At 61.1% G+C, this 24,581-nt stretch overlaps 1 protein-coding gene across 2 annotated transcripts; it reads right to left on the bottom strand.

Annotated features, from left to right (window-relative positions):
- Positions 1-218: 218 nt before the first annotated feature.
- On the bottom strand, positions 219-24,097 carry IL11RA (interleukin 11 receptor subunit alpha). Of its 2 annotated transcripts, none has more exons than XM_087777618.1 (13): positions 23,966-24,097; positions 5,499-5,598; positions 5,068-5,128; positions 4,783-4,949; positions 4,479-4,593; positions 3,563-3,595; positions 3,011-3,174; positions 2,707-2,870; positions 2,450-2,591; positions 1,888-1,983; positions 1,592-1,691; positions 851-933; positions 219-743 (listed from the first exon to the last, which is right to left on the bottom strand). In XM_087777618.1, exons 2-13 carry the CDS (start codon positions 5,596-5,598, stop codon positions 727-729), a joined length of 1,242 nt encoding a protein of 413 aa, XP_087633744.1. In that variant the 5' UTR covers positions 23,966-24,097; the 3' UTR covers positions 219-726. The 2 variants fall into 2 exon arrangements, with proteins under 2 accessions (XP_087633744.1, XP_087633745.1); XM_087777619.1 differs by having other exon boundaries at positions 219-746; positions 23,966-24,032.
- Positions 24,098-24,581: the final 484 nt, after the last annotated feature.

Below are 24,581 nucleotides of genomic sequence, written 5' to 3' on the forward strand. Positions count from 1 at the left end.
GCATCTGCCTGCATCCTCTTCTGGCACTCAGCAAGGGCTGGCCTGGGCAAGGGTGTCTCTCAGCCCCTCTAGGCTCCTGGGGAGGGGGCTGACCTGTTTGGGGACCAGCCCTGCTGCCTGTGCACCTCCCGCAAGGACTGTCCCCAAGCTGGCATCTCACCCGGTGCCACTCACCTCTCCCCTGGCCCAGCACCATCTGCAAGAGGGTCTTGCCGGCGTAGTGCCAATGCTATCCCCTTTATTGACATCACTGCTCTGTCCACCCACGGCACGGGGGTGAGGGGTAGAGGGACGGGGGTGGGGGTCCCTTCTGTCTGCTGGTGGCTGGTGGGGGAATGACGGGCAGGGCTCAGCACCCCCTGCTCACTGATGCCCGGCACCCCTGGGAGCCTGCACCCATGGTCCCCCTTGACACTAGGCAGTGAAGTAGAGCTGGCTCAGCATTTCATCCCCATATGTTCAGCAGCGCTTGGTGGTGGGGCTAGCCCGTCGCCCTGAGTCCGAGGTGCCTCCAGCCGGCTCCTGGCAGGCACGGGCAGCCCAAAGCTCCTGGGAGCAGAGTCTCTTTTCTTAGGGTCCATCCTGCACCCCCAGCATGCTGGGGGCTCCGGCAACGTCCACAGCCATGGGGCGACCCAAGAGGTGTGGGGTCCTTGGGGCCAGCAGTGGCATCAAGTCCCATGCGTGGGCAAGCGGGTGCAGGGAGCAGGGACCGGCCAGGGCTCACTACAGGATCTGAGCCTCTGCTGAGAGAGAGGGCAAGGGGTCAGAAGGGGCACTGACCTATTCCCCCCCCACCGCACCCCCTCCCCTGCATTCCCCCCATCACCCTCCCTGCACCCCGACTCACTCGGCAGTGCCTTCAAGTGGGTGGCAGCAACCAAGAAGTTGTGGGGTTTGGTCTCGTCCTTGCCGTGTTTCCTCACCCGGAGCCTGGGGACAGAGCAGCGGTGGCTGAAGACCCTGAGCAGCCCCCCTGGGCACTGGGACTGCCCACGTGCCTTGCAATCCCGCTCTGCATCCCCATCCAGCTGTGCCCAGCTGCATCCAGCTGTCCAGCACATCAGCTCCAGGGCTACAGCAGGACCTGGTCACGAGATCAGGCAGGGCTGGGCTGGGGACGGGGACAGACAGCGGAGCCATGGCGTGGCTAGGAGAGCCCAGCAGTGGCAGCATGAGAGGGGACCTGGGGACAGGACCAGCAGGCAGTGACGAGGGGCAGGGCTCCTGGGGGCAAAGGCATATGGAGGGGTCTCTGCACTGACCATGGAGCAGGAGAGTCCCCAGGAAGGCAGGAGACCTTGGGGGGATCTTGGGGGGATGTTAGTAGCAGCAGCATCTTTGGGGGATACAGAGAAAGGTCCCATCGATGTGGGCACATCAGAAAGAGCCTAGGCAGGCTGGGCTGGTGGGGTGTGCTGGGAAGAGGCATTGATGTAGCAGAGGTGCAACGGGAGCATGAACCAGCTTATGGGGCTGGCATCAAGTCTGTTTGGGCAGGGACATGGGGCACCCCATGCTGGGGGTTCAGGGCCAGAGTGGGATGGGGACAGCAATCACACAGACCCCTCCCTCTCAAAACCCAACCTACCAGATGAGGATGGTAATGACGAGAACAGCAGCCAGTACGAAGAAGGCGAAGATCCCGAGGGACACCAGGATGGCCATCTTCTCCAGGGGGTCGCTGCGGTCTGGAACAGAGAGACTGTCACGGCCGAGGGATGCCACAGGGGGACCCTACTGCAAGCTCCTGGGCACCCCAGCACACCAGACACACATGGGCATGGGGGAAGAGACCCCTCCCATAACTCAGCCATGCGTGTGCCCAGGCAGGCAGCTGCCTGCGGGCAGTTCCCATTCCTGCCTGCCACCTCCAGCTCTACTCACTGATGGGCTCAGGGTTGGGAGCCTGGGAGGGCTCCTCGGCCAGGGTCTCCAGGCTGGCATCTGTAGTGGTTTCTTCACTCGCTGTGGTGGCTGGGTCTGGAAGGACAGAGGGGATGGGAATCACCCACCTAAAATCATGGGCAGCACCCCAGGGACCCACAGAAAGGAGCAAAGAAGGGTGCCCCTGTGCCCAGGGATCCCATGAGCCCAGGAGTACGCCCAGGCTGCTACTGGAGCTATGGGAGCCCCACTCTGCCCCGAGGCTCTGGGGGGCAATCCCCAAATGGCAGCAGCACAGCTGCAGCCTGCCATGGGGCTGGGAGATGCTTTGTCCCCTTGCAGCTCTGCCTCCCACCATGGGGCCAGTTTTTGGATGGTGCATGGGACCAGCTTTTTGGGTCAACTTCAAGGGACCCCAGGAGCTGGGGCTTGCTCTGGGTGATATTTGGGGGGAATGGGTGAAGGGGCTGGAGAGGGGCAGCCCAGGGTGCTGGATGGGCTTTGGGGGGGGATGGCACAAACTGCTAGGGATGCTGGGGGCTTTAGGCTGTCCCCCTCGCACCTCTGACTGGCGTCGCCCGGGCCTCAGCACTCCACTCGCTCCAGTTCCCCGCATCCAGGAAATCCTTGGCGCTGACTTGGACCACGTGCTCCAGCCCAGCAAAGGCATCCGTGATCACCTCAGAGAGGTTCACCGTCTCCACCTGCACCGGGCAGATGGGAGCTGTGGGGCAGGAGGGTGCACCCCTTGCTGCCGTCCCTGGCCCCATGCCCACCCTGCTCCCACGCTGGCTTTGCCTTCCCTTGCCCACCGCTTACCACGGACCAGGAGCGGTGGATGACAGGCCGGTACTGCAGCCGAAATCTGAGCTGGAAATGGGGCTCCTTGGGCCAGGAAGAGGGATATTTCCAGCTCACGTGGAGCCGCCGCGGGGCCAGGGGGATGGGCTCTACCACCAAGCCCTCTGGGGGGTCCGGCTTAACTGTGCAGGAGAGGAGAGGGAGCCCTCGTCACACTGCACTGCCGTGCAGAGGGATGCTCGGCTCCCCACTGCCACCCAGGGCTGGATGACTGGGGGATGGACAGACACGGGGATGGACAGATGGACAGATGCGGACTCACTGATGGCCTGCATGGTGACGTCGAGGAGGCGGAAGCTGGAGCCCAACGGGTTCACCTCGGTGATGTTCAGGCGGTAGGAGCTCCAGAACTCCGACCCGTGGACAGTGCAGGTGCCAGGGCGGGACGGATCCTGCAGGCATGGCCCCACGTGCCCGTTCTTGTTCCTGCAGACAGGGAGGTGGAGTGGTGACATGTCCCCCCTGCCTGTCACCAAGGTGGTGCCATGTGGAGAGACCCCATGCCGAGAGTGCAGTGGAGGAGGCAGCCCCCGTGACGGCTCAGGCAGGGTCTGGGCAGCTGCCATCACCCCTCCAGAGCCCAGCACATCCCTCTGAGCATGAGCGAAGTGACCCCCGTCCCAGCCCCACAGACCCTCCTGGGAAGGTCCTTCCCTGGGGCAAACCCTTCTCCCAGGCCCCCAGGTTTGAGGAGCTGGTTCCCCCATGGGGACAACCAGCCCTTGCCTTGGGGACCCCATGGAGGACAGTGGCAGAGCCTTTGGGATGAGGGCCAGTCCCCAGCGTGTGGGACTGGGGTGGGAGCCAGCCCTACCTCCTCTTCTCTTCGCCTGTCAGCGATTTCTTCCTGCCATGGAGAGACAGAAAAGCAGAGAGTGAGAATGAGGGGACAGCATGAAGCCAACCCCACTGCGACCCAGAGGAGGGACAGGGGTCTCTGCACCAGTCCTGGGAGGCTGCTCTGCTGCACCCCACTCCTGCATTGATGCGTATGGGTGGCACGGCACAGGTGATGGAGCTCATGCCATGCCCAGCCCTGCTGGCAAGCAGCTTGGCAGCAGGAGCCGGGGGTCCCAGAGGAGCGAGATGGTGGGGTGCCCACGAGGGTCATTCTCAGAGGACCCCTCCTCACCCACGCAGGGTTTCATCACACAACAGCAGCAAAGGTGCAGGGACGCTGATAAAAGCAACTCCCCAGGAGCTGGCTTCGCCCTCACCCTATGGCCCCCAAATCCCCTTCCTTCCCACCGCCTTCTCCCTGCAGAGCCCCCATTGCTCCATGTGGCCCCCTCCCCAGCGAGCCCCCAGCCCCCCACTCTGCAGCTTTCAGCAGGGCTGTGCTTTATGGGCTCCAGCTGACTTCAAAGCAGCCCGTTAATTTGGCCTGCCGGGATAATTAGAAGCAGAGATGGTGTCGGGGCTCCTTTCATCCTGAAGCATGCTGAAGTGCTCGGTGGCTTGCAGATGACCTGCTTCTCTTTTATAGCCCCTCTGGTGCTGGCAGAGCTGTCGGCAGGGAGGGAGCCTGCCTGTACTGGCCCTCCAGTGCTGCTGGGGGACCCCCCTTGGAGTGAGCAAATGCTTGGTGCTCTGCTCTGCTGCACCAGGATGCAGCATGGTGAACCCCAGGCGTGGGCCAGATGGCCAGCAGGATTTGGTGGTTCACCTTGGATGGGACCCAGGGCTCACCATGTAAACCCCCCAGCTTGTGCCCTGTAGGGATACACCACCTGTACGTTGTGATGTATCTAGTGGGGAGGAAGGTCTCCACACTGGAGGTCCAGGAGCAGGAGAAATTCTCGTAGTCGGACGCTCTGCAGGACACAAAGGGGACCCCCGGCAGGTCTGGGGTCCGGGGGGAAGCGATGGTCAGCGAGGAGTTCCCCCATCCCGCAGCCCAGCTGGCACGCAGGGACCCGTGTGTCACCACAAAGTCCCCTCTTGGCAAGCCCCTGCCAGGGGCGCGGGCACCACTGGCCCATGCTGGTGGGGCCACATGCCCCCCGTACTCCAGCCCACGAAGATGCTACTCACACCCCAGCCGCAGGGACACAGCGTGCAGGAGGCCACCGTCCTCACTATGGCAGCTATAGGTTCCCGCAGTGGCCAAGCTGGTACGCGGCAGCACCAGGGCTCCCCGCCGGACGGCCGAGCCCTCTGGCAGCACTGCAGCACCCGCCCGTCTCCATTGCACTGGCGAGCTGGGGAGGAGAGACAGGGCAGGTAGTGTTAGAGGACGCGGATGGCTTTGTCACCCCAGGACCACCCTGTAAACCATCACATTGGATAAATCCCCCAGTTTGCAAGGAAAACACCTACCTGGAATAGGCACCAGTGCACGACAGCGTCACCTCTGTCCCCACCTGTCCATACTGCACACCTGGAGGGACACACACATCCCCAGATGGGTGTTAGCACCCCATGCCACTGCGTGCCACCCCGTGCTAGGGCTGGGGGTCAAGGTGGGCAAGCTGGGGCTGTACCCCCCTGGGGAGCTAGGTGCTGGCTGTGGGGTCTTGCTTCATGCGGGTACCGCCATGGGGGACTGGGAAGGACTGGTCCCAGTTGGGGCTGGGCAATGGGCAGCTGCAGGGGACTGTTGGCCAGAGGACACCCATTGCCATGGGGCTGCGTTTTGTGTATGCCCTGACCCTGGTAGGTTTGTGCCTGCCTGGGGGGGAATGGGGTGCCCCCAGGGTTCCCCATGCCTGGGACATGGCAGGCTGCGTGGGGGGCTTGTGGGGGCTCACCTTCCTCTCCCCAGCCCTCGGGGACGGCAAGGGAGGCTGACGCCAGGGCTGCCGCGAGGAACACCATCACTCTGCCCAGGCCTGGGATGGGACTGCGCATCTGGAGGAGGCAGAGCAGGGAGGGAGAGGGTGTTATCCCCTGCAGTGGGGTGGCTGGCAGGGTCCACAGCCCAGAGCACCCCTGCAGGACCATGGACCCCACATCTCCCTCTTGTCTTGCTCCATCCTGCTGGGGACAGCACGGGGACTGCACTGCCAGGACCGCAGTTGGGACAGCTGGCAGGGTCCTGGCCGAGGGTTCCCCATGCTTGGAGGGAGGACGCAAAGGGCAAACACTGACCAGGAGCTCAGGGCTGCATGGGTTGGTGGAATTACGGGCTCTTTGCCATTGCAGTCCTGTGCTGGGAGCCCTGGCTGGCTCCCACCCCTGGGGTGGTCCAGAGACCTGTGCTGGTGCAGCTGGAGCGGGAAGGGACCAAGGAGAAATTCTGGCCTGTATTTACATGGCAGGAGACAGCAGTTAGATCTGAACAGGCTCACACAGCCAGGGAGAGCAGGTCTGAGAGCTCAGACTGTATCGAGAGTGGGGCTGGCTGGGGGTCCCGCATCACTGCCCATTCCTGCACCCACTGCAGGAGTGGTCTGTGCAGGTCTGTGCCCTTCCAGGCCATTTGGGGTCTCTGGACATAGGGAGAACAGCCCTGAAATCCCTTCCACTCAGAGATCACCACTGGGTCTGGGGCAAGAAGTGCAGGGGATGCTGAGTCAGAGAGGTGCACCCAACTCACCATGGGTCAACCCCAGCCACAGACTGGGGTTTCCCCACCACAGCACAGCCAGCATCACCCTGTCCACGCCAGCCAGCATCACCCTGAGGCATCTGTTCCAGCCTGCATCATTCTGCACATATCAGCCAGTGTCACCCTGACCATGCGAGCCAGCATCACCCTGTCTGTGCCAGCCAGCATCACCTCAGGGCATCCGTCCTGGCCAGCATCACGCCATCCATATCAGCAGCACACACCGTCCCTATCAGCCAGCCCCGCCTGTCCCCAGCAGGCACAGACAGCTGAATCATTTCTCTCTGGAAGACACCCCTGCCCACCCCTCACAAATGGGCAGGCCTGTTTATTTACACCCATATCGTCGGGCTCTGCTCCCAGCTGCAGGCGGGCAGGGGCGGAGGGTGCAGGAGGCAGCGAGCTCCAGGCAGCCCCAAGCGCAGGCTGCAGTTCGCGGGTGTAAATCCATGTCCCCCTGAGTCACTCGAGTTGAACAGCCGAGGGGCTCCAGGGAGGGATGCTCCAGCCCTGCAAAGGCACCCCAGAGCAGCTGCTGGTTCCTCTTCTGTGGGTAGGTGCCCATGGCTGCAGACCAAACTGCGTGGTGAAGGAAACGAGAGCTATAAGGTGATGTGCTGCAACCCAGTGAGAGCAGTGGGGAAGGCGTGCAGCACGCCGCATCAACCCTGTCCTGAGCACACCAGGCAGCCTCAAACGCAAGCCCCAAACGTAAATAATTTCATGAGACTGTCATAAGCTTTTCCTACCAAACCACCCATAGAAACATTCCCAAGAAACATCAGTTAAAAGGTCTCTGCCAAAACTATGCTTGTAACTAACTGGGAACATTCGGCCTGAAAGTAAAATATTTTGGTGATGGAAAAAAAAAAGACTTAAAATACACTTAAAAGCAGCAACCAAAAATAACTCCAAACACCACGTGGGCCAGAGTTAAGGGGATGGTGCTGGGGGGGGGGTCAGGGAGAAGGGAGAGCCTGTTAGTGTGGAGAGAGAGAAATAGTTTTAAAATAAAATCATCTCTTCTCCCAGCCACCCTGGTTTTTTGTTGCAAGCGCTGTGGAGGGTGAAGGCAGAGCTGCTGCACCCATCGTCCACCGTGCCGCTCTGTGGCAGAGGGATATGCTCTGGGCGCTGCCTCACTGCTGATATGAGTTTGCTAGGTCTCGGGCCACTGACTGATTCAAGGCCAGTCTGGAAAAATGACCCTGCAGCCGCAACGCTGAAAGGCATCTTTCCCTGCACAGACAAGGGAAGAGCTGGGGGCACGGCATGATTTGCAGCCAGCTGCTGCTAACGTCCCTGGGGAACGGTGTAAGCCTTGCCCAGCCAGCTGGGCTGCGGGTGGCATTGCCAACAGACCCAGAGGCACCCCAGACCCTTACATGGTGGCAGAGGGCATCTCTGCAGACCCCATCCCCAGCTGCATCCCAAGCCCTGATCTCCACGGTGACCTCTCGGTGGTTCCCCACCACTCACCCTGAGGGACACCCCGCACCCTCTGCCCCAGGGCCCCCCAGTGCTCCCCATCCTCACCCCAGCACCCCATGAGCTCCCCTGCCTCGGATGGGCTCTTCTGGGCAGCTGCCCACCCCTGCCAGCGCAGCATGGTGGAAGGCAGCACCGAGCCCCCCCAGACACACACATTGGCTTAGTAAATGACCCGCCAGAGCATTGCCAAAACCTAGCCATGACCGAACATCACCACAGAGAGAAGAAACAGGGCAAGCCCTTCCTCGCCTGCCTGAAGGCCACAAACAAAAGGGGAAGGAGCCGCAGAGCAGGGGAAGACCCGGAGCCCTTGCTCGCCCCGGGTGCGGCGGCATGGCAGGGGGCCAGGTGCTCCACGCCAGGCAGTGCTGCAAAACAGCCTGCTCAGAAAGGATCCCTTTACTTTCTGCAACCAAACTCATTCACTGAGAGGAAAACGGTTGTGCAAATGAATGCACACGCATGTGCATTGCCTGGCCACCTTCCTTAGTGGCTCTGCACCTCCACAGATGGGCACATAGGCGGAGAAAACATCCCTCTGTGCTTGCACCAGTGGCGGCACATCCTGGGGACACGGAGTCCCGGCACAGTGGTCCTGGATCTGAGTGGGGACAGAGGGAACAATCAGAGCTTTTTTTCCTCCCTGCATGCTAATCCTGGCCTGAGAGGCATCTGCTGCCCGCCCGGGGCTGGGTGACCTCCCGTGGCCATGGCCGGGGCAGAGGGACCCAGCCCAGCCTTGGGCTGTGGCTTGGCCCCAGCGGGGAGGGCAGCGGTGCCTGACTCTGCTCCCTTGGCATGGGACAGACTCATCACCAGCACAGCCAGGGTGACCAGGCTGTGTGTGGCACCCATGGATGTGAGTCAGAAACACAAGGTGCTACTCTCCATCCTGCACCGACCCTGCTGTCCCGCTGAGCATCGTTCATCCGAAAGTTTTTGGGGAGCTGCAGGGAGAAATCCTGCCGTGAGCTCCTTCCTGCATCCAAACTGAAACACTGTGAGCCAAAACATTCCCCAAACTCACAGCCATGTGCACTGTCACCAATGTCCACATGGGGTGTGACAGTCCCCCGGGCACAACCGCTCTGTGCCATGCCCTGCCGTGGCCTGGCAAAGCCCGGCGCAGATTCCTGGGGGAGGCCAACTTTCCATTGCGCTGGGTGCTTTGAAAGACAGTGGGTTTTGGTTTTATTTTTTGTTTTGCTTCATTTGAAGTCACTCTTCAAAGAGAATAAGCTGCATGCAGAGCTGGGGGTGGCGGGGGCGGGACACAAACAGACGATGCCGCGCCGCAGGGCTGAAGATGGCAGCGGGGAGACATGGGATGCTCCCCACCGCGCACAGAAAGCTGGGGTGCCTCCTACCCTCTCCCCAGGGTTGCTGGGGCAGCATCGCTGCAATAGAGATGTGGCAAATAAAACAACCCAAGAGCACTTGGCAGCTCTGCCTGCTGCGTGCCGGGCCCTGCCAGAGTCACCCACCTGCAAAAAGCTGCTCTGCAAGGGGTGATGCCTGACGCCAGCCGGCTCTAACACCCTGGAGACGGCATCACACTGTACTCCTGCCCCTCAGCTGGGGGTGCATCCCTGGCCCCACACCCCAGACTCTCCTCTCTGCCAGTGCCCGCTATGGGAAACCTGTCCCGTGGCCAAGGGCGGCGGTGTTTCGAAGCAGCAGGAATTCTCCTGTTCTTGCTTTCCTGCAGGGCTAGGATCACAGTGCCGCACTAACTCCCTCTCCTCCTGGCAGCCCCGCAGAAGTGCCGTGCTCTGCTCCGAGGGGCCATGGCGTGGCCCGAGTCCATCCCTCTGGCCGCTGATCTGTCCAGAAACCCGGCAGTATCCCACCCCAGCAGCATCGGTGACCTCCATCATCATTGCACCAACATGCACCTTCGGGGCAGGGGGACGACTGACCCCGCTGCTGGGATGGTCTCCTGCAAACAGCCACTCCTGCCCCCTAAATGTTGCTGGCACCCTCCCAGCCTCTGGATGCCTCGCTGCAGAAAGCTCAGCAATGGGTGCTGACAGGGAGGGAGGCATGTCCCCCACCACCTCCAGGGCCACTGGGGCCATGCACAGTCCCCAGGACCACCGGAAGCATCCGTGGGCAACTCCTTGCCCACCGTGGGCACTGCCGGGGTGATGCTCCCCGAGGCCAAGGGGAGAGCTCTGCTCGCTGTCCCCAGCCCCTCCAGTGCCTTGGGGACCTCAAAAAGGACTGCTTTCCTCTGCACTGCTTTAGTGGGGTGCTGAGCGCCCAAGGGTTCCCATGCCTGCTGGGGGGGGCACCATGCCAGGCTGAGCCGAGCCAGCACACACACATGCACAACTGCAGCCAGTGCAACCCCAGCACACTGGAATTACCCCAGTTAAACCAGTAAAAACAGTTGCAGCCTTTCCCTGCAAGGCCAGTGCAGTCCAATAAACCCGACGTGGAGCCTGAATGTGGGGCTAAACCCAATACAGCCCCAGTGTGGGGCTTAACTCAGGGCAGCCCAAACACGGGATTATACCCCACGCAGCCCAGGAGCAGGATTAAATCCCACTCAACCCAGGAGTGGGATTAAATCCAGTGCAGTCCAAACTTGGGGTTAAATCCAGTGCAGTCCAAATGTGGGGTTAAATCTAGCTCAGCCCAGGAGTGGGCTTAAACCTAGCTCTGCCAAAATGTGGGGTTAGACCCAACACAGCCCAAACATGGGCTTATGCAGTCCAAATGTGGGGTTAAACTCAGCACAGCTTGGGAGTGGGGTGAACCCCAGTTCAGGCCAAACATGGGGTTAAAATCCAGCTCAGTCCAAACACAGGGTTAACCCCAGCACAGTCCAAATGTGGGGCTAAACCTAATGCAGCCCAGGAGTGGGGTTAGCCCCAGCTCAGCCCAAACATGGGGTTAAACACAGCACAGCTCAATCATGGCGTTACATGGCCCAAATGTGGGGATAAACCCAATGCAGCCCAAGTGTGGGGTTAACCCCAGCTCAGCCCAAACACACGGTTCACCCCAGCGCCGCCCAGGAAACCAGTTCACGTCCACAGCCAGGTACAATGCACATCTCCATCCAACCCAGACCAACCCCCCCACGACATCCCCTGGCGACACCCGGCTGACCACAGCCCCACTGGTGTCCAAAGCCAAGCCCAAAGCCCCCTATATCCCGAGCGTCACCTCTCTCCTCCGTGGAGCTGGCAGCTGCTAGCGAGACCTGGAGCTGGGGGGCCAGGAGACCACCTCAGCATGCCGGCGGCTTCGCGGAGGTCAGGCTCTGCTCCTGCCCCGGCTGGGAAACTCCCACCCCAACGCCCCGATTTCCGCCCTCTCCTGCTCCATCCCATGGGAAGGAGACGTCTCTGGCTCCCAGTTGTAACCAGAGGCATCGGCAAGGGCCAAAACAGCGAGGGCTCTGTTAGCAGCCAGCAGCCCCGACGCCATGCCAGCTGGCAGCGTTACATTCGGAGGGGGGAGAGAAGGGGCCCCCCCATCTCTGTCCCCATCCCCGCGCTCTCCCCCCCCAAGCCACGTGCCAGAGAAATTCCTAAAAATAATCTCCCGGCTGTAAAGAAACCCACCGGTGCTGTAGCTGTAGTGCTGGTAGGTTTCTTTACAGCCGGGAGATTATTTTTAAGATAGAGGGATGGAGTTGTTGGGGGGCTGCACCCCCACTGTCCTTGGCACAGGGTTGCGGGACAGGGATGGGCATGGTGCCGGATCCGGAGACACGGGTGGGACCCGCCAGCAGGGACCTGGGCCACCCTGTGATTAAAGCAGGGTGGGAAAGGCTTTTCCTGTCCCGGGAACGTTTTAGGATTTGGGATATTTTTCTGCTCTTGGACTCAGCCCAGCCTGGTAGAGGTTTCGGTGAACCCGCAGCTCCCAGCACGACGGGGCAGCCGGGTACCAGCCTGCACCCTGGCATCTCACCCCTCCAGCAGCATCTGCACCCCCCAGAACAAACTCCCCCCATAAGCTGGCCCTGGAGCTGACAGAAGAGCATATGCATCCATATATGTAGGGCACATACATACATACGTACATATATGTGAGTGCCTCACACAAGCCCAGCTCCTCCTGATGCTCCTGACGAATTCCAGCCTGGAGCTGGGAACCCCAGGCAGGAGAGGGTCCCCACAGCATCCCCCTGCCCGGTGCTTCCCCCCATCCCTCCCTGTGCCCCAGTGCCTGGGAGCCATCGGGCTCAGCTCCATCCCGGAGGCATGAAGGCGCCTGGGTCAGCCAAAACGCTGCAGGGCAGCAGGGCCAAAATAAACAGCTCACCGTACTGTGGCACAAACGCTCCCCCAGCTAGCAATTTGCTGTCACTCCTTTTGCAAAACAAGATCCCTTTTGGGCCGGAGAGGGATTTCAGGTGTCATTAAGGGCCACCTGGGAAGCCAAATAAAGCCACCACCAAAGGGTGGCCCATTAACCCTTTGCACCCCGCTGGCAGTGTCCCTGCATGGGGGCAGGCTGGCAGTTGCAGACCCCTGGCAATGTGTGATGTGGGGATGCCGGTGCCAGGCTCTGGCACCTAGTGGGATAACCATAGCTTGTCTTTTCCAAGCTTGGAGGCAACCCTGCCTGCCTCGCTAAGGAGACGCAGCCCAGGGGCCGCAGGGGATGGAGGCTGGGGAAACACCTCGCTGCGGCAGCATCCGTGCCCCCCGCCTCATGACAGGTCAATCAGATGGCAGCCCCCAAGCCAAAAGGAGAGGTGGAGAAGTGGCAAGAAGTGGGGAAAAGCTGGGGCAGAATCCCAGCGCTGAGGCTGGGGGCTGCGGCGCAGGGCCAGGGGATGGGGGCTGTGCCCTGCCTGAGTTGAGAAGGTTGGAAAAACACCCATCAGCTCATTTTCTGCTGGGGGGAAAAAAACCCAACCAAGTTCTCCTGAAAGATTAAGTGCAATCGTATCCGAGCTGGGGGGGGGGGAAAGCAGGGCAACACGGTGAGCGTGCTGACACATCTCCTTCCACGAAGCTGGAGAGATGCCCTGGCCCCGCACGGGCCAGCTCTGTTTACAGGCTCCTATTGTCTCTTTTTTTTCCTTTGGGGTTCTTTTTCCCCCCCCTCCAATGTTGTAGTTCAGAGTAAACAAAAGCAAGAAGCCTCTCACTCCAAACATTTCAGCCATCCCAAACTTTCTCCGGAGGGGGGCTGCCCGTGGAATTTTCCTTGTCCAAAAGAATTTCGAAATGTTCCCGTTGCAGCCTGCTCTGACTGGGGGCCAAGGCAGCTCCAAAATCCTTCGCCAAACGCTTGAGCTGCCCTCTGCACAGCCCTGGCTCCGGCCAGAGGCACCAAGGACCAGCAGCCGCTGTGATCCAAAATCCCCCCATGCACAGGGAAACCCTCCAGCCTGGCACACTTGACAGAGGGGGACAGAGGCACATCCCAGCCTGTACAACCCCCCCAGCCCAGCCCATCACCTGAAGGGAGCCAGCAGGTCCTGGCGAGGCTGGATCCTGCTTTTTACATTTTAAGCTGCCACTAGAGTTATTATTGCCCCAAGATGGCGATGCCAGAGCAAAGGGCTTGGGTGCACCAGGGGGATGCATCCCAAAGCACCCGGTATTTCCCTTTGCAGGCATCTCCACTCCACCAGCCGGGGGGTGGAGGGTGAAGTGGCTGCCGGAGCTCCTCCTGGGAGCGGTCAGTGGCACCCGGGGCACTGGGAGGGCAGTTTGCAGCAGCGATGCCTGCTCAGTGCTGCCTTCTCACTGCTTGGGCAGATGGAGCAGGAGGGGATGGTGTGCTGCATCCACCCCTGGGGATGGCGCACGGAGGGGAGGAGGAAATGTCCTCCTCGATGGGCCGTGGCAATGGGTGCCACCCGAGGGTGCTGCTCCTCCCTGGCCCACATCACACAGTCAGGGTATGCAGCCCTGTCCCAGAAGAGCTGGGACTCCAAGGTGGGCAAGCAGAGACCCCCAAGAGCTCCCTTGGCTCCAGTTAGACACAGATGTGATGTGGGACCTGCCAGACCCCGGTGTGGGGGTGCTGGTGCTGCTCAGCCTGTCGGCAATGGGGGTTTCAGGGTGGTCCCTGAAACAACCAGAGGGATAGCAGCCCAGCCAAAAAGCCCCACAAGAAAGCCATCAGTCACGGGAAGAAGCACCCGAAGCTCAGCCCAGCATGGATTTGGCTGTCAGTGCAAGTCATTGTGGTGGCCTGGCACATTGATGTCCCCTGCTCGCTTTCCCGAAAGGTCTCTGGATGGGTGTCACCAGGTAGGTGGTCCTGCAGCCCGACACACACCCGTACACACTGGGGAGCCCCTGCATCCTCCCTCCCTGGGCACAGGCAGATTTCTGGGGCTGCGACCCCTTGATGTACTCATGCTGTCACCCCAGGAGAGCGAAACCTCTCTGGTACCCATCGCACCCTGCCTCCCGAACACCCTGCCCCGGTGGGTGCAGAGCCCCGTGCCACCACAGCAGCGCTGGTAGGGGGGGAAGATACCTCAGCTCCACGCTGGACCTGGACGGGGGTCTTGCCGTGGGACGGGGCTCCGCCGCGTGCCCCCGCTGCCTCTGCAACATCTCCCCACGCCGCCTCACTGGGCTCTCCTCCTCTGCGGAGGCTGCTCGGTGGCTTGGCGTGGGAGCGGTCCTACCCGCCCCCCCAGCAGCCCCCTCCCCTATAAAGGGGCCAGGAATCGGCTGTGCGGGGAGCAGAGCCCCCGACACAGCAGATGGGGTCTGTAAGGCGAAGCTCCCCCAGGTGTGTTTGCCTTGGCCGGGGCTCAAGCCCGTCTAATTAGAGCTATAGAAAACATATATTAAAAAAAAACGAGGGGAGAAAAATAATCCTCTCCCCCGCGCTGGGGCCCAGAGTTTGGCCGGGGTTTCTCGGCGGGCCAAGCGCAGGCGATACAGGCTCTGCTGGCAGCAGCCCGGGGAGGGAGGGGTGTTTGTGGATATTAAAATGCAGTCGTAAAGGAGAATAAAAGGGCAGCCTTGTTTCTGAACGAGTCTCCCAGGCTTTCCTCTCTCCCGGCATGCTCGGCACCTGGCCGGCAGCATGAGTAGCTCCCTCTTCCCACAGTCCCCCCCGGCCACCCCTGGCTCGCCCAAGGACTGGGGTGCTGCCGGCGAGACCTCAGCCCTCATGGGGTGAAGCCCAGCACCTTTGGGTAGGAGCAGATTTGGGAGGCCCCCCCCTCTGCAGCCACCCGCACCGGGTTAAGATTACAGCTGGTGCTTCTGGAAAACCCACCCCTGCACATCCCTTCCTCCACACCCCCGCAGTTCCCTGCCTTCCCCTGCCCGCTGCCCTGCCTGTGTGCAGGCAAGGCTGCCTGGCCCCAGCTGCCTGGCAGAAACCACATGGCAGCACCACCAGTATTTCACCGCCTGGCCTCTCCCTGCCTCCCCGCCAGAGGCAGAACAAGCCGGATGGTGTTTTGGCCAAGGTTTAAAATTAGCCCCGGGCACCCAACACCTCCAGTGCCCGCGCAGAGCAAAGGGCCATGGCAGGATCCCATGTGGCTCCCTGGCACCTTGGGGTCTCCCCCCATCCCCAGGGACCTGCAAAGCTCTGCAGAAGCCCTCTTCTTGGGACATCTTCCCAAATCCATCCCTGAAGCAGGATGCTGCATCCCCGCAGCATCTCCTCTGCCTCCATGCTGCCATGCCCAGCTCTGAAAAGCCACACCAGGAGGTTGGGGAGCAGCCCCAGGCGTCAGCTCGGCAAAGGTGGCCCCGTCTTTGTCCCACCTGCTCGGCTGGAGATGCCCGGTGCGCATCTGGCTTCACCGTTCCCAGGGCAGCAAGGAGGGGACAGTGGGCTGTGAGCTCAGAAATGCCCCCACATCCATCCCTCTTTTCCCTGTCAGCATCCCAAAAGTGCAGGCTCACCAAGCCCCCCATGCCCCTGGCTCATGGGGACCCTGGGCACACCCTGTCCACAGCCACGGCCCAAATGACTAACGCCCCGGCAAGCGAGACGGGTGCCGTCGGGGCGAGCAGGGCCCGTCCCTTGGCCGTGCTCCCTCCCCACGGCAGTGAAATCACGTCTGGAGAAAGCATGGGAGGGAGCAGCTGGGCCCCCCCCCCGCTGCTTCCCAGCGAGGATGCTCGCTCCCTGCCTGCTGGCTGTCCATCCCTGCTCTGCAAACCCCGCATCCCAACAGAGGGATGCTCCAGGCACGCGGCCTGCAAGAGACCCGCACATCTCATCTCCTCCTCCTTGCTCTGGACCCCATAGCAGCATCCCAGCCGTGGAAACGGCTTGTGGGATGCGGAAACGCGGCAGCAAGCCCCAGGCACTTGTAAAAGTGCTCCTGGGGAGCAGGCAGGAACCTCTAACCTCCCTCTAACCTCTCTCATAGCAATGCAACCCTGCCAGAGCCTGGGCGGGGGGAACTGGGGGTGGAGAGGGGACTGCTGACACAGTGGAGCAAACTGGCCACATTTCATTGAAGGAGCCGGCAGCTCCTGTGGGCTGGAAATACCCCTGGGCAGCACCAAAGGGGATGGTGAGGGACGGGCCACCACTGCTTGCCTCTGACCTGGCACGCGGCACGCGTCGGCTGCGACGGGGGTGACTAATGCAGCTCTTTAAACGCCTCCGCCGGCACGGGAGCGTGGCTCCGGGTTAGGGTTTAATTATCTGCCTTCCTCCACAGCCCGCGCTCTCCTCTTGCTGAACCGCCGCGGGGACCCCGGGGACGGCATCCGTCCCCACCCCGGCTGGGGCTGCTGGCACCGAGCAAGCGGGGCCGCAGCGGGGAGCTGGCCGGGAGCGTGCCGAGGTTGCAGCTGGGGGCTATAAAAAGCACGGCTGCGGTATGCAGCGAGGCACTGAGAGGGGAATAAAATAAAATCAGGTGGTGGATGAGTCGGGCGCTCGCTTCTGCACCAGGGCTGGCTCCAGTGCTGCTCCCCAACATCTCTTCTCTGATCTCTGCCCGGCTGACAGCCCAGTGAAGCTGGGGCAGAGCGGAGAGCTGAGATTTGGCAAAGGATGGAGGACACAGGGCTGGGCTGGCAGGCGACGGAGGGGGTCAAGGCTGGGGGAACGATCGCTGGCTCCAGCACACGGGCTCCTGCCCAGGATGGAGGCACCACAGCCACCCCTTGCCCAGCCCAGAGACACCAGATCTGGGCACCCAGCCTCCTGGCAGCTCGCACCGGAGGATTAACTGTGCCCTGATTTATGGCCAGAGGTGCCTTTGCTGGGAGGGGACTGGCGCACCAACAGTGAGAGCGGGTGCTTCACCATTGCCCGGCACCCCAGTCCTGGTGGGGACCTCACCCAGAGGGGACAGCAACAGCACAAGCTGGGGACAGACAGGGCTCCCCTTGGGCCGGCGGGAGCTCCCCGCTCAGGGACACGCCGTGTTTGCGCAAGCCTGAGCAGGGGAAGGTCAGATTAATTTTAAACCTGAATAAACAAGGAGAGAAGGCAATGCCAGAGCTCGCCCTTCCCGGCGGGGATGCCCAGCAGCAGGGCACAGCACCCACGGCACAGCCGTGCCCAGCCCGGCTACCAGTAGGGCTCAGCCCTGGGGCTCACATCACCCGGGACAGACCCAAATCCCAAATCCCATCCCCAGGGGCCTCCCTTTTCCGCAAGGAGCTCCTGCTGAGTCAGTGCTGGCAGCAGGGAGTGCGGCTCCCGCTTGCCTTTGCAAAACCACGTCAGCCTCCACGGGGAAGCACCCGCCCCGGGACCCCCGTCCCACCGGGAACAGCACTGGGGCTCGCCTGTCTCCCGGCCACGGCGCACAACATAGTCTTGGGAAACAATCAGAAGAAACAAAAAAAATATAATAAAATTGTTTGTGGGTCAAGAGGGGAAAAAAAAAAAAAAGTTTGTGTTTTTCATGCCAAAAGGAAAATGAAACCCAAAACATTTTGTTCTAAATGATAGGCCTTGTTTAGTTTTCAGTGGTTTTACTTTTTTAAAATGGTTTGAGTTAAATCGAGCTAAATTTGGCTTCCAAACATTACCTTGGGGTGGGGAATAAAATAAAATTAAAAAAAAAAAAATCAAAACATCTCATTTGGAAAATGTCAGAGTGAAACACCACGGCTTTTCCAGCCCTGGGAGAGCCACAGCCAGGCGCTGAACCCAGCCTCAGCTCACAACTTGCGACGGCCTTCCCGAAGCACCCTTTTTTTCCAGAAAATAAAGCAGCTGCTGTGCCGATGGAAGGCTGGGAGGGCTTGTGCCCTGGTGCCCAGCTCCCATCAAGGATGTCCCCTCTGGCCATGCTGGTCCCTGGGACCTGCCAGGGCACAGAGAGACCCCGCTGCAGCCAGCAGCCATGTGTGTGAGCCGAATCCGAGCCTAGCCGCTCTCCAAAACTCCTCTTTAAATGTCTTTTCTATTAGGTCAGCATTCCTGCGTCGCCCGGGGAAGGTGGTTACAGCCGGCAGCCCGGCACACAGGCTCCTCGGTGCCGGCTGCTGGCTCTCCACAGCAAGCAGCCTGCCCACGCTATTAAATTACTGAGAAAAATGGATGGTTTCACCAAAAATTAGGTGCAGGAACCTCTCACACGGTGGCAAGGCGAGCTGGTAATTGGTAATTCACAGAGCTGGCCACAAAAGCTGCCTCCGGCTCTGCTCCACCCTCCTCTGGTTGCGGCGAGGGATGGTGGAGAGGCGTTTGCTGCCATCCCTGAAATGCCGCTGCCGAGGGAGACGCAGCGAGATGCAGCGGCCACGTCGCCAGCAGCGCTGCTGAGGTCCCCTGCGTGCTCCAGGAGGGTTAAACGCCACTGCAAAGTCCCTCCGCCCTTGGTAGTGGGGGAAATAAGTGAAAAAAAGCCCTCAAGGACCTTTCCAGGCACTGAAGGAAGAAAATCCTCCGTGCACAACCGACGTGCTCACCATTAACCACCCTGCCGGGGACACGTCTCATGGGGACATTGGCTGGGGATGCAGCAGGACACACTGTGCAGCAGCTACACCCCAGGGCTGAAAACTGAGATGACCTTCCCCACGGACGTTGCCTTGCTTACGTCCTTAACCTACCCCAGGCGCAGCACAAGCACCGCCGCTGCTCCATCCGAGCCCAGGCATCTCAGCAGCCTCCTCCCAGACCACTCTGAGTCCAAATCTCAGCGCCTTGCCGGTGGAGTGGAGCCCTCCAAGGCGTCTCCAGGGTAAACTGCCTGGCTGTCAAAGCTGCCAGAGAGCACGGTCCATATCTGCAGCCTCCGTGTGGGAATGAGGGATGAGGATGTGCAGCAGACCAAGAGCTGTGTCAACAGGATGGTCCCAGAAATTGGCCCCTCCGGAGCTCACACCGGCTGCTCCTCGTGCGGTCACAGGCAGCCGGGCGGGCCGCATCCTGCTCCCTGCACCACCTGCCCCCGGCCCTGAGGGGAGGGGGAACACAGCAGCAGAGGAGACTGAGGCAGGGCAGAATTGTTTTTTTGGGTGCTGGGGGTACAAGGACCCCAGACATGGCCCCAGCTGGAGAGGAGGAACGGAGCCGGGTGCAGATTGGTGACGCCGAGGGAAAAGGGATGCTTCCCTGGGCACAGCCATGCTCCAGCCATAAAGCTGCAAAATCAAAGATGGGATGGGGTAGACCAGCCCCAAAGGAGCTACAAAACAGCCCCCCGGGAGCCTCACAGGAGCTAAAAAAATCAAAAGCAGCCGAAGCACCGAGGAACCCCCCGGGGTTGCGTGTTGGCCCTTGCAAGACAAGGATGGAGCAATAGCTGGTCGGGTCCACCAGCTCCTCCTAAGCCTTGAGGGCTCGGGCAAAACTCATGGAAAGCAAAGGAAAGGCTCCTGCAGACCTCCCCAGGGGCTGGGGGCTGGCCCTGGCCCTGCAAGAAAGTCTGGGGAGATGCCAGCTGGCCTGGGCACCCTGCGTGACAGCGGCTTTTGCAAAGCCAAGTCGGGCCACCGTGGCCGAGCCATCCCTGGGGACCTTTGCGGGGCTGTTGCAGCACAGCTGTTGGGAGCTCTGTCGCAACACCGGCACGGCGCTGAGCTGGACTGAGATGGATACCCCGCATGACAGCACTTTTTGCTTTTTCCTAGCTACTTTTGCAGGAAGGCGAGGGCTGAATTGTGCCTTTCCCAGTGTTATTGAATTCAAGAGGTACTGATGTCCATGCCGACATTCAACAAAGAGGGGCTGGCAAGATCCCTGGCTTTAGCTGCAGCTATCGGTCTGGCCAGGATGAAGCGTGCGGGGTTTTCAGTCCCAAAGGAAGGGGCTGGTGAAAGCACAGGAAGGCGAAGGAAACAGCTGGATGGGCATTGCCGCACCAGCCCACGGGGATGTGCTCCGGGGATGCCATGCCAGCCCCACTGCCTCCCACGTGCTCTTCTGCAGGGACATCCACACCCCTTAGGGCTGCCAGCAGGATGGTCAGCGGCAGCCCTGAGCCCTGTTCAGGGCTCCCCAAGGTGGGACAGGACTCAGGGGCAGTCCCTTTCTGCCAGAAGACCCTCCCCAAGGTGCTGCAGAGATGATGCTCCCCAAAAGCTGGCAGCTTCTCCTATCCCCGCTTCCCCTCAGTGCATCTCCAGCGTCAGCTTTTCAACAAGGCTTGGCATCCCTTGTTTTCACTTTAGGAGGTGGGGTAAACCAGAAGATGCCCAAATGACTTTCTGTCCACCATCAGGATTTCATTAGATGAAGGAGCCCTAAACTTTTCCACCTCTCCCTATAAGGCAATCTCTGCGGGTCCGTAACTGTTTTTATTAGGCTGTTTCTATTTCGGCTGTCTCTGTATTGAGAGGAGGGGACCAGAGCTGAGCAGCCTCTGGGGAGCCCCGGGTTGATTTCCAAAATGCTTTCAGCATCCTCCCCTCTCCTGGTCGATGCATGGTCTTACCTGTGGTCGCCTAACCATCGCCACCTGCATGGGCCAGACCCACATCTGACCACCCCAGGTCTCACCCGAGGTCCCTCCAGCCTGCGTGTCCTCTCCAAAATCATCTTCAGGAAACATGCACGAGCAGGGCACTGGCGGATGTGACCTTCCCCTGGCTGGACCCTTCTGAAATCCCTCGTAAGCTTTTTCAGCAAGGACCAATCCCTGCTGGAGCAAGCCCAAGCTCCGCTGGCCAGATGCAACCACAGCACATCGTCCCAGTAGGACGGAGGTGAATCGGGTCTTGACAGACTTCTTGTCCCTCTTCTCCCCAAACACCAGAGGAGGAGGAGATGTTTGCCAGGTTTTTTTTCCATGTCGCAGACTCATACCACTGGAGAGAAGGAAAAATCATACCTTTCAGCCCAGCCCTCCGCCTGTACCGGAGAGCCCGGCACATGCTCCAGGGGCTGCGGGTGCTGTCACTGTCCAAAAGAGCCTGAAGCTCACCCCGTTCCACTCCCGTGCCAGGGTGACTCAGAGACCTGGGAAGCAGCCAGACTTGAGAGATAATTCCTATTAACACGCTGATCCCTGACACCACAAACCTGCTTCTAATTTCCAGAGGAATTTTCCTTTTTCCATGGAAATGGTCCATGGGAATCTGGCTGTTGGAGAAGACAACTCAACCACAACTGCAAGGGATCTGCACCCTTCCCCACCTTCACAGCCTGGTTGGCAGGAGAAAACCATCATCGGGAGGTGCAGAGAGATGTGCTGGTAGGAACTTGGGTTGCAAGGTCACTGCATCCCTGGCTGGAGGCATTCGGTGATCTTCACACATGCGATGCTGTCGTAACCACAGGAACACTTAGAAAAACCCAAAGCTCTCTAAACATCCCAGTGAGTCACCCCAGACATCCCAGGGCTAATTCCTGATGCTGGCTTTGTATCAGCATCCCAAATGCTGGCAAGACCCTGGCACATTGCCTGTAGGGCAGAGCTCCCATCCCATCCAAGCTCTGTCCTTGGTCACATCTTCAGCAGGGGCAGAGCCACCCTCTCCCATGCCTGAACAAGAAGAGGGAAAACGAGCTGGGAGAGGTGCCGAAATTTTCTGAAGGGAGAAAAGCAGAGCCACAAGCCGGCACCTGCCCCCTCCTGCGGGAAGCATCTTGCGAGGGGTTCTCCTCCAAAGCCAAACCCATAGGAGAAGAGGAGGCAAGAATCCTTTGGCTTGCTTAACCTAATGAGGAAGCTATAAATATAGCAGGGTAAACACCGGAGAGGGAGAAGAGGTCTTGAACTAAAAGCACAATGTTGGCACGAACCCACAGGGGAATAAGCTCTCCAGGAACGCATTCGGCAGGAAACCGGAGGGAGGTTGAGCCCTGAGTGAGCAGGAGGAGTCTGGAATCGCCTTTGAACAAGAGCGGAGCAGAAAGAAAGGGTTTGAAACCGAGTGCTCAGCTAGCTCACGGCAGGTGAGGGTGCCGCACACCGTCACCATCCGTGGGGGTTTCCCCACTCAGGATGGTCCAGGTGAGCCGGGGGAGAAGGGGAGGGGAGCCAGGGTACCTGCAGGCTAGGGGATGCAGGCGTGGGCTGCCTGGGCACCCACCCAGCGTGACAGCTTCTGATAAACCCAGCAGCTGCAAAAGGGAACTGCTGCTGCTGCTGCCACGATGAAGACGGCGGGGAGACTCGCCGCACCATGAGTCATTCATTCATCCTTCACAAACAGGGCCTGCACTCGGCCAAGCATCCTCCTCCCCCCGCCACTGGGACAGATCTCTGGGACGGGGAAAAAGTGGCTTATCAGATATAATCAAGTCAAGTTTTCCCCTCCCCACGAGGTTCCCAAAAGACTGAAGTTCATGGAGCAGGAGGCAGGGCAAAACCAGAGCCGCTCTTCTCCCATTTTCCTGCAGGCAGCCTCTGTCTTCAGTCGCATCCCCCAGGGCTTCGGCCCAGGGATCCCTCCCCACTATCCTGCAGCACCCCACACCCCCTGTCCACCACCACTGGTGACGTGCAGCCCTACGCACCACCTCGATCCCCCGGCTCCATGCCACTTCAGCTGCCAAGGTCAGCTCACAGGGCTCTGGAGAGGAGACGTGGCCCTTTTCACTCCCCCAAAAAAGGGCCAGGTCGGTGGAGCAGAGGGTGTGTGGATGCTGGGGGGGACCTTGTGGCCATGTTCTGTCCCCATCCCTACCCCAGGAGCCCCGCTGGCTCAGCCTCCACTGCTCACGGCTCCCCGTGAGGCTCCTCTGCCCTGCGCCAGGCTGGGATGCCGTGGGCTCCGTGCAGCTCTGTGCGTAACCACGCCGTGACCTGCCCTCCTATAAACAGAGGCAGAATGCAAACACCCCACCTCCTCCTGCAAACGCGGCGGCCAGACGTGGCTGCAGCCTGCAAGGAGCGGGCACCTCCTGGTACCCAAGGTGCTCGGCCAGCCCTGGGTGGCTCAGCACCGGCTACGCCACCAACGCCGGTCAATCCAACATCGATTCGGGCACAGCAACACATCTGTGAGTTGCTGCAGCTCCAGGTTTCACCCCACGGAGACGAGGCACATGGAAAATGAGATTCCCAAGGCACCCCTTGGCCCTGTCACAGCAGGGTCTGGGTTTGCTGACAGTCGTGTCCGAGCTAAGCTCAGCCCCGTGGCTCCCTTTGACACCCTTCACCAGCCCGGAGCCAGAGCTCGGAGGGGACCGGGGGGTGACACAGCCACACTGCAAGGGTGGCAGTGGGCACAGCCCGGGGCTGAGCACCCGCAGGGACTGGCAGAAGACGGAGAAGTCGTGACTGAGACAGCATCCCGGGGCAAGGAGGGACGAGGCAGGCAGAGCCCTGCCAGTGCCCGCGCATGGGAAAGCGCCTCTTTCCGCGCCTCTCATAATTGGGAGCAGCTTTTCCCTCCCCGGACCCCCCAGGAGAAGAGGGGTCCCTGCCAGGGCGACGCTTTGCCTGCTGTTGTTCCAGCCTTTCTCCAGAAAACTCCCCCCGGAGACAAGAGGGGGGGGCCTCACTATTCGGGAGGGGAGTATGGGGAAGGGGTTCAAAGTTCCCACCCCGAGAACTCCCTCGATCCCCCGAGCATCTCCGGGCACGACGGAGGAGGGGGAGCAGCACCGGGTACCCCCAGGCAGGCGGGGGTGGGGGGAAAGCGGGAGGGCAAGCCCCTGCCAGTCCCTTTCCGAGGGGACACACGCACCCACACACCCCCTCCCCAACTTTCCCCGTACGAACAGCAAAACAGCCGGGGAAACGGCCTGCCTGCGCGGCGCCGGCAGCCTGCCCGCAGCCGTGCGCCCCTCACCGCGGCGTCGGGGCGGCGGGGGGGGGGGGGGTAGGACGGGACGGGGAGGGTTTCCTACCTTCCTGCGTGGCACCGCGGCTATGTGTCCATGGCGCTCGGCGGAGCGGGGCCGGGAGCGGGACCGGGAAGGGGAGCGGGGCCGGGAAGGGGAGCGGGGCCGGCGGCGGGGCGCCCGCGCCGGGCTGGCTGGGGCCGGGAACGCGGGCGGTGCGAAGCCTCCGGGGCCGCCGCCGCCGCTCCATTGGAGCAGGGCGCTGCCAATCTGCCGCCGCCGCCGCCCCGGGACGCTTCCTGCCTACGAGCCGCCCCCCCCGGAGCCGGGCGGCCCCGGGACCGCTCCCCGCCGCCCCCCCGGGGTGCACGGACCCCCCCACCCCCACCCCCGGGCCGCACGGTCCCCCCACCCCGGGGTGCACCGTCCCCCCATCCCGGGACTCGCCGTTAAGTTCGGGGTCACCCCGGTGCCGCACCGGTGCACGGTGGCCCCCCGGAGCACGGGGGTCCCCCCCACTGCAGGGTACACAGCTCTCCCCGGTGCCCCCCCGAGGGCAGCACCTGCCTGCCCCTCGCATCCCGGAGGAGCAGAGGCAGGCGGGTCCTGGCTGTGACTCAGTTTCCCTTGCCCCTGGGAGGGGCATTGCTTTGGGTTTTATTCTTATAGTGGTTTAGTTGAT

Source organism: Nipponia nippon, unplaced genomic scaffold, assembly GCF_047370975.1.
Source record: "Nipponia nippon isolate SJK-2023a ecotype South Korea unplaced genomic scaffold, ASM4737097v1 scaffold_40, whole genome shotgun sequence".
NCBI lineage: Eukaryota > Metazoa > Chordata > Aves > Pelecaniformes > Threskiornithidae > Nipponia > Nipponia nippon.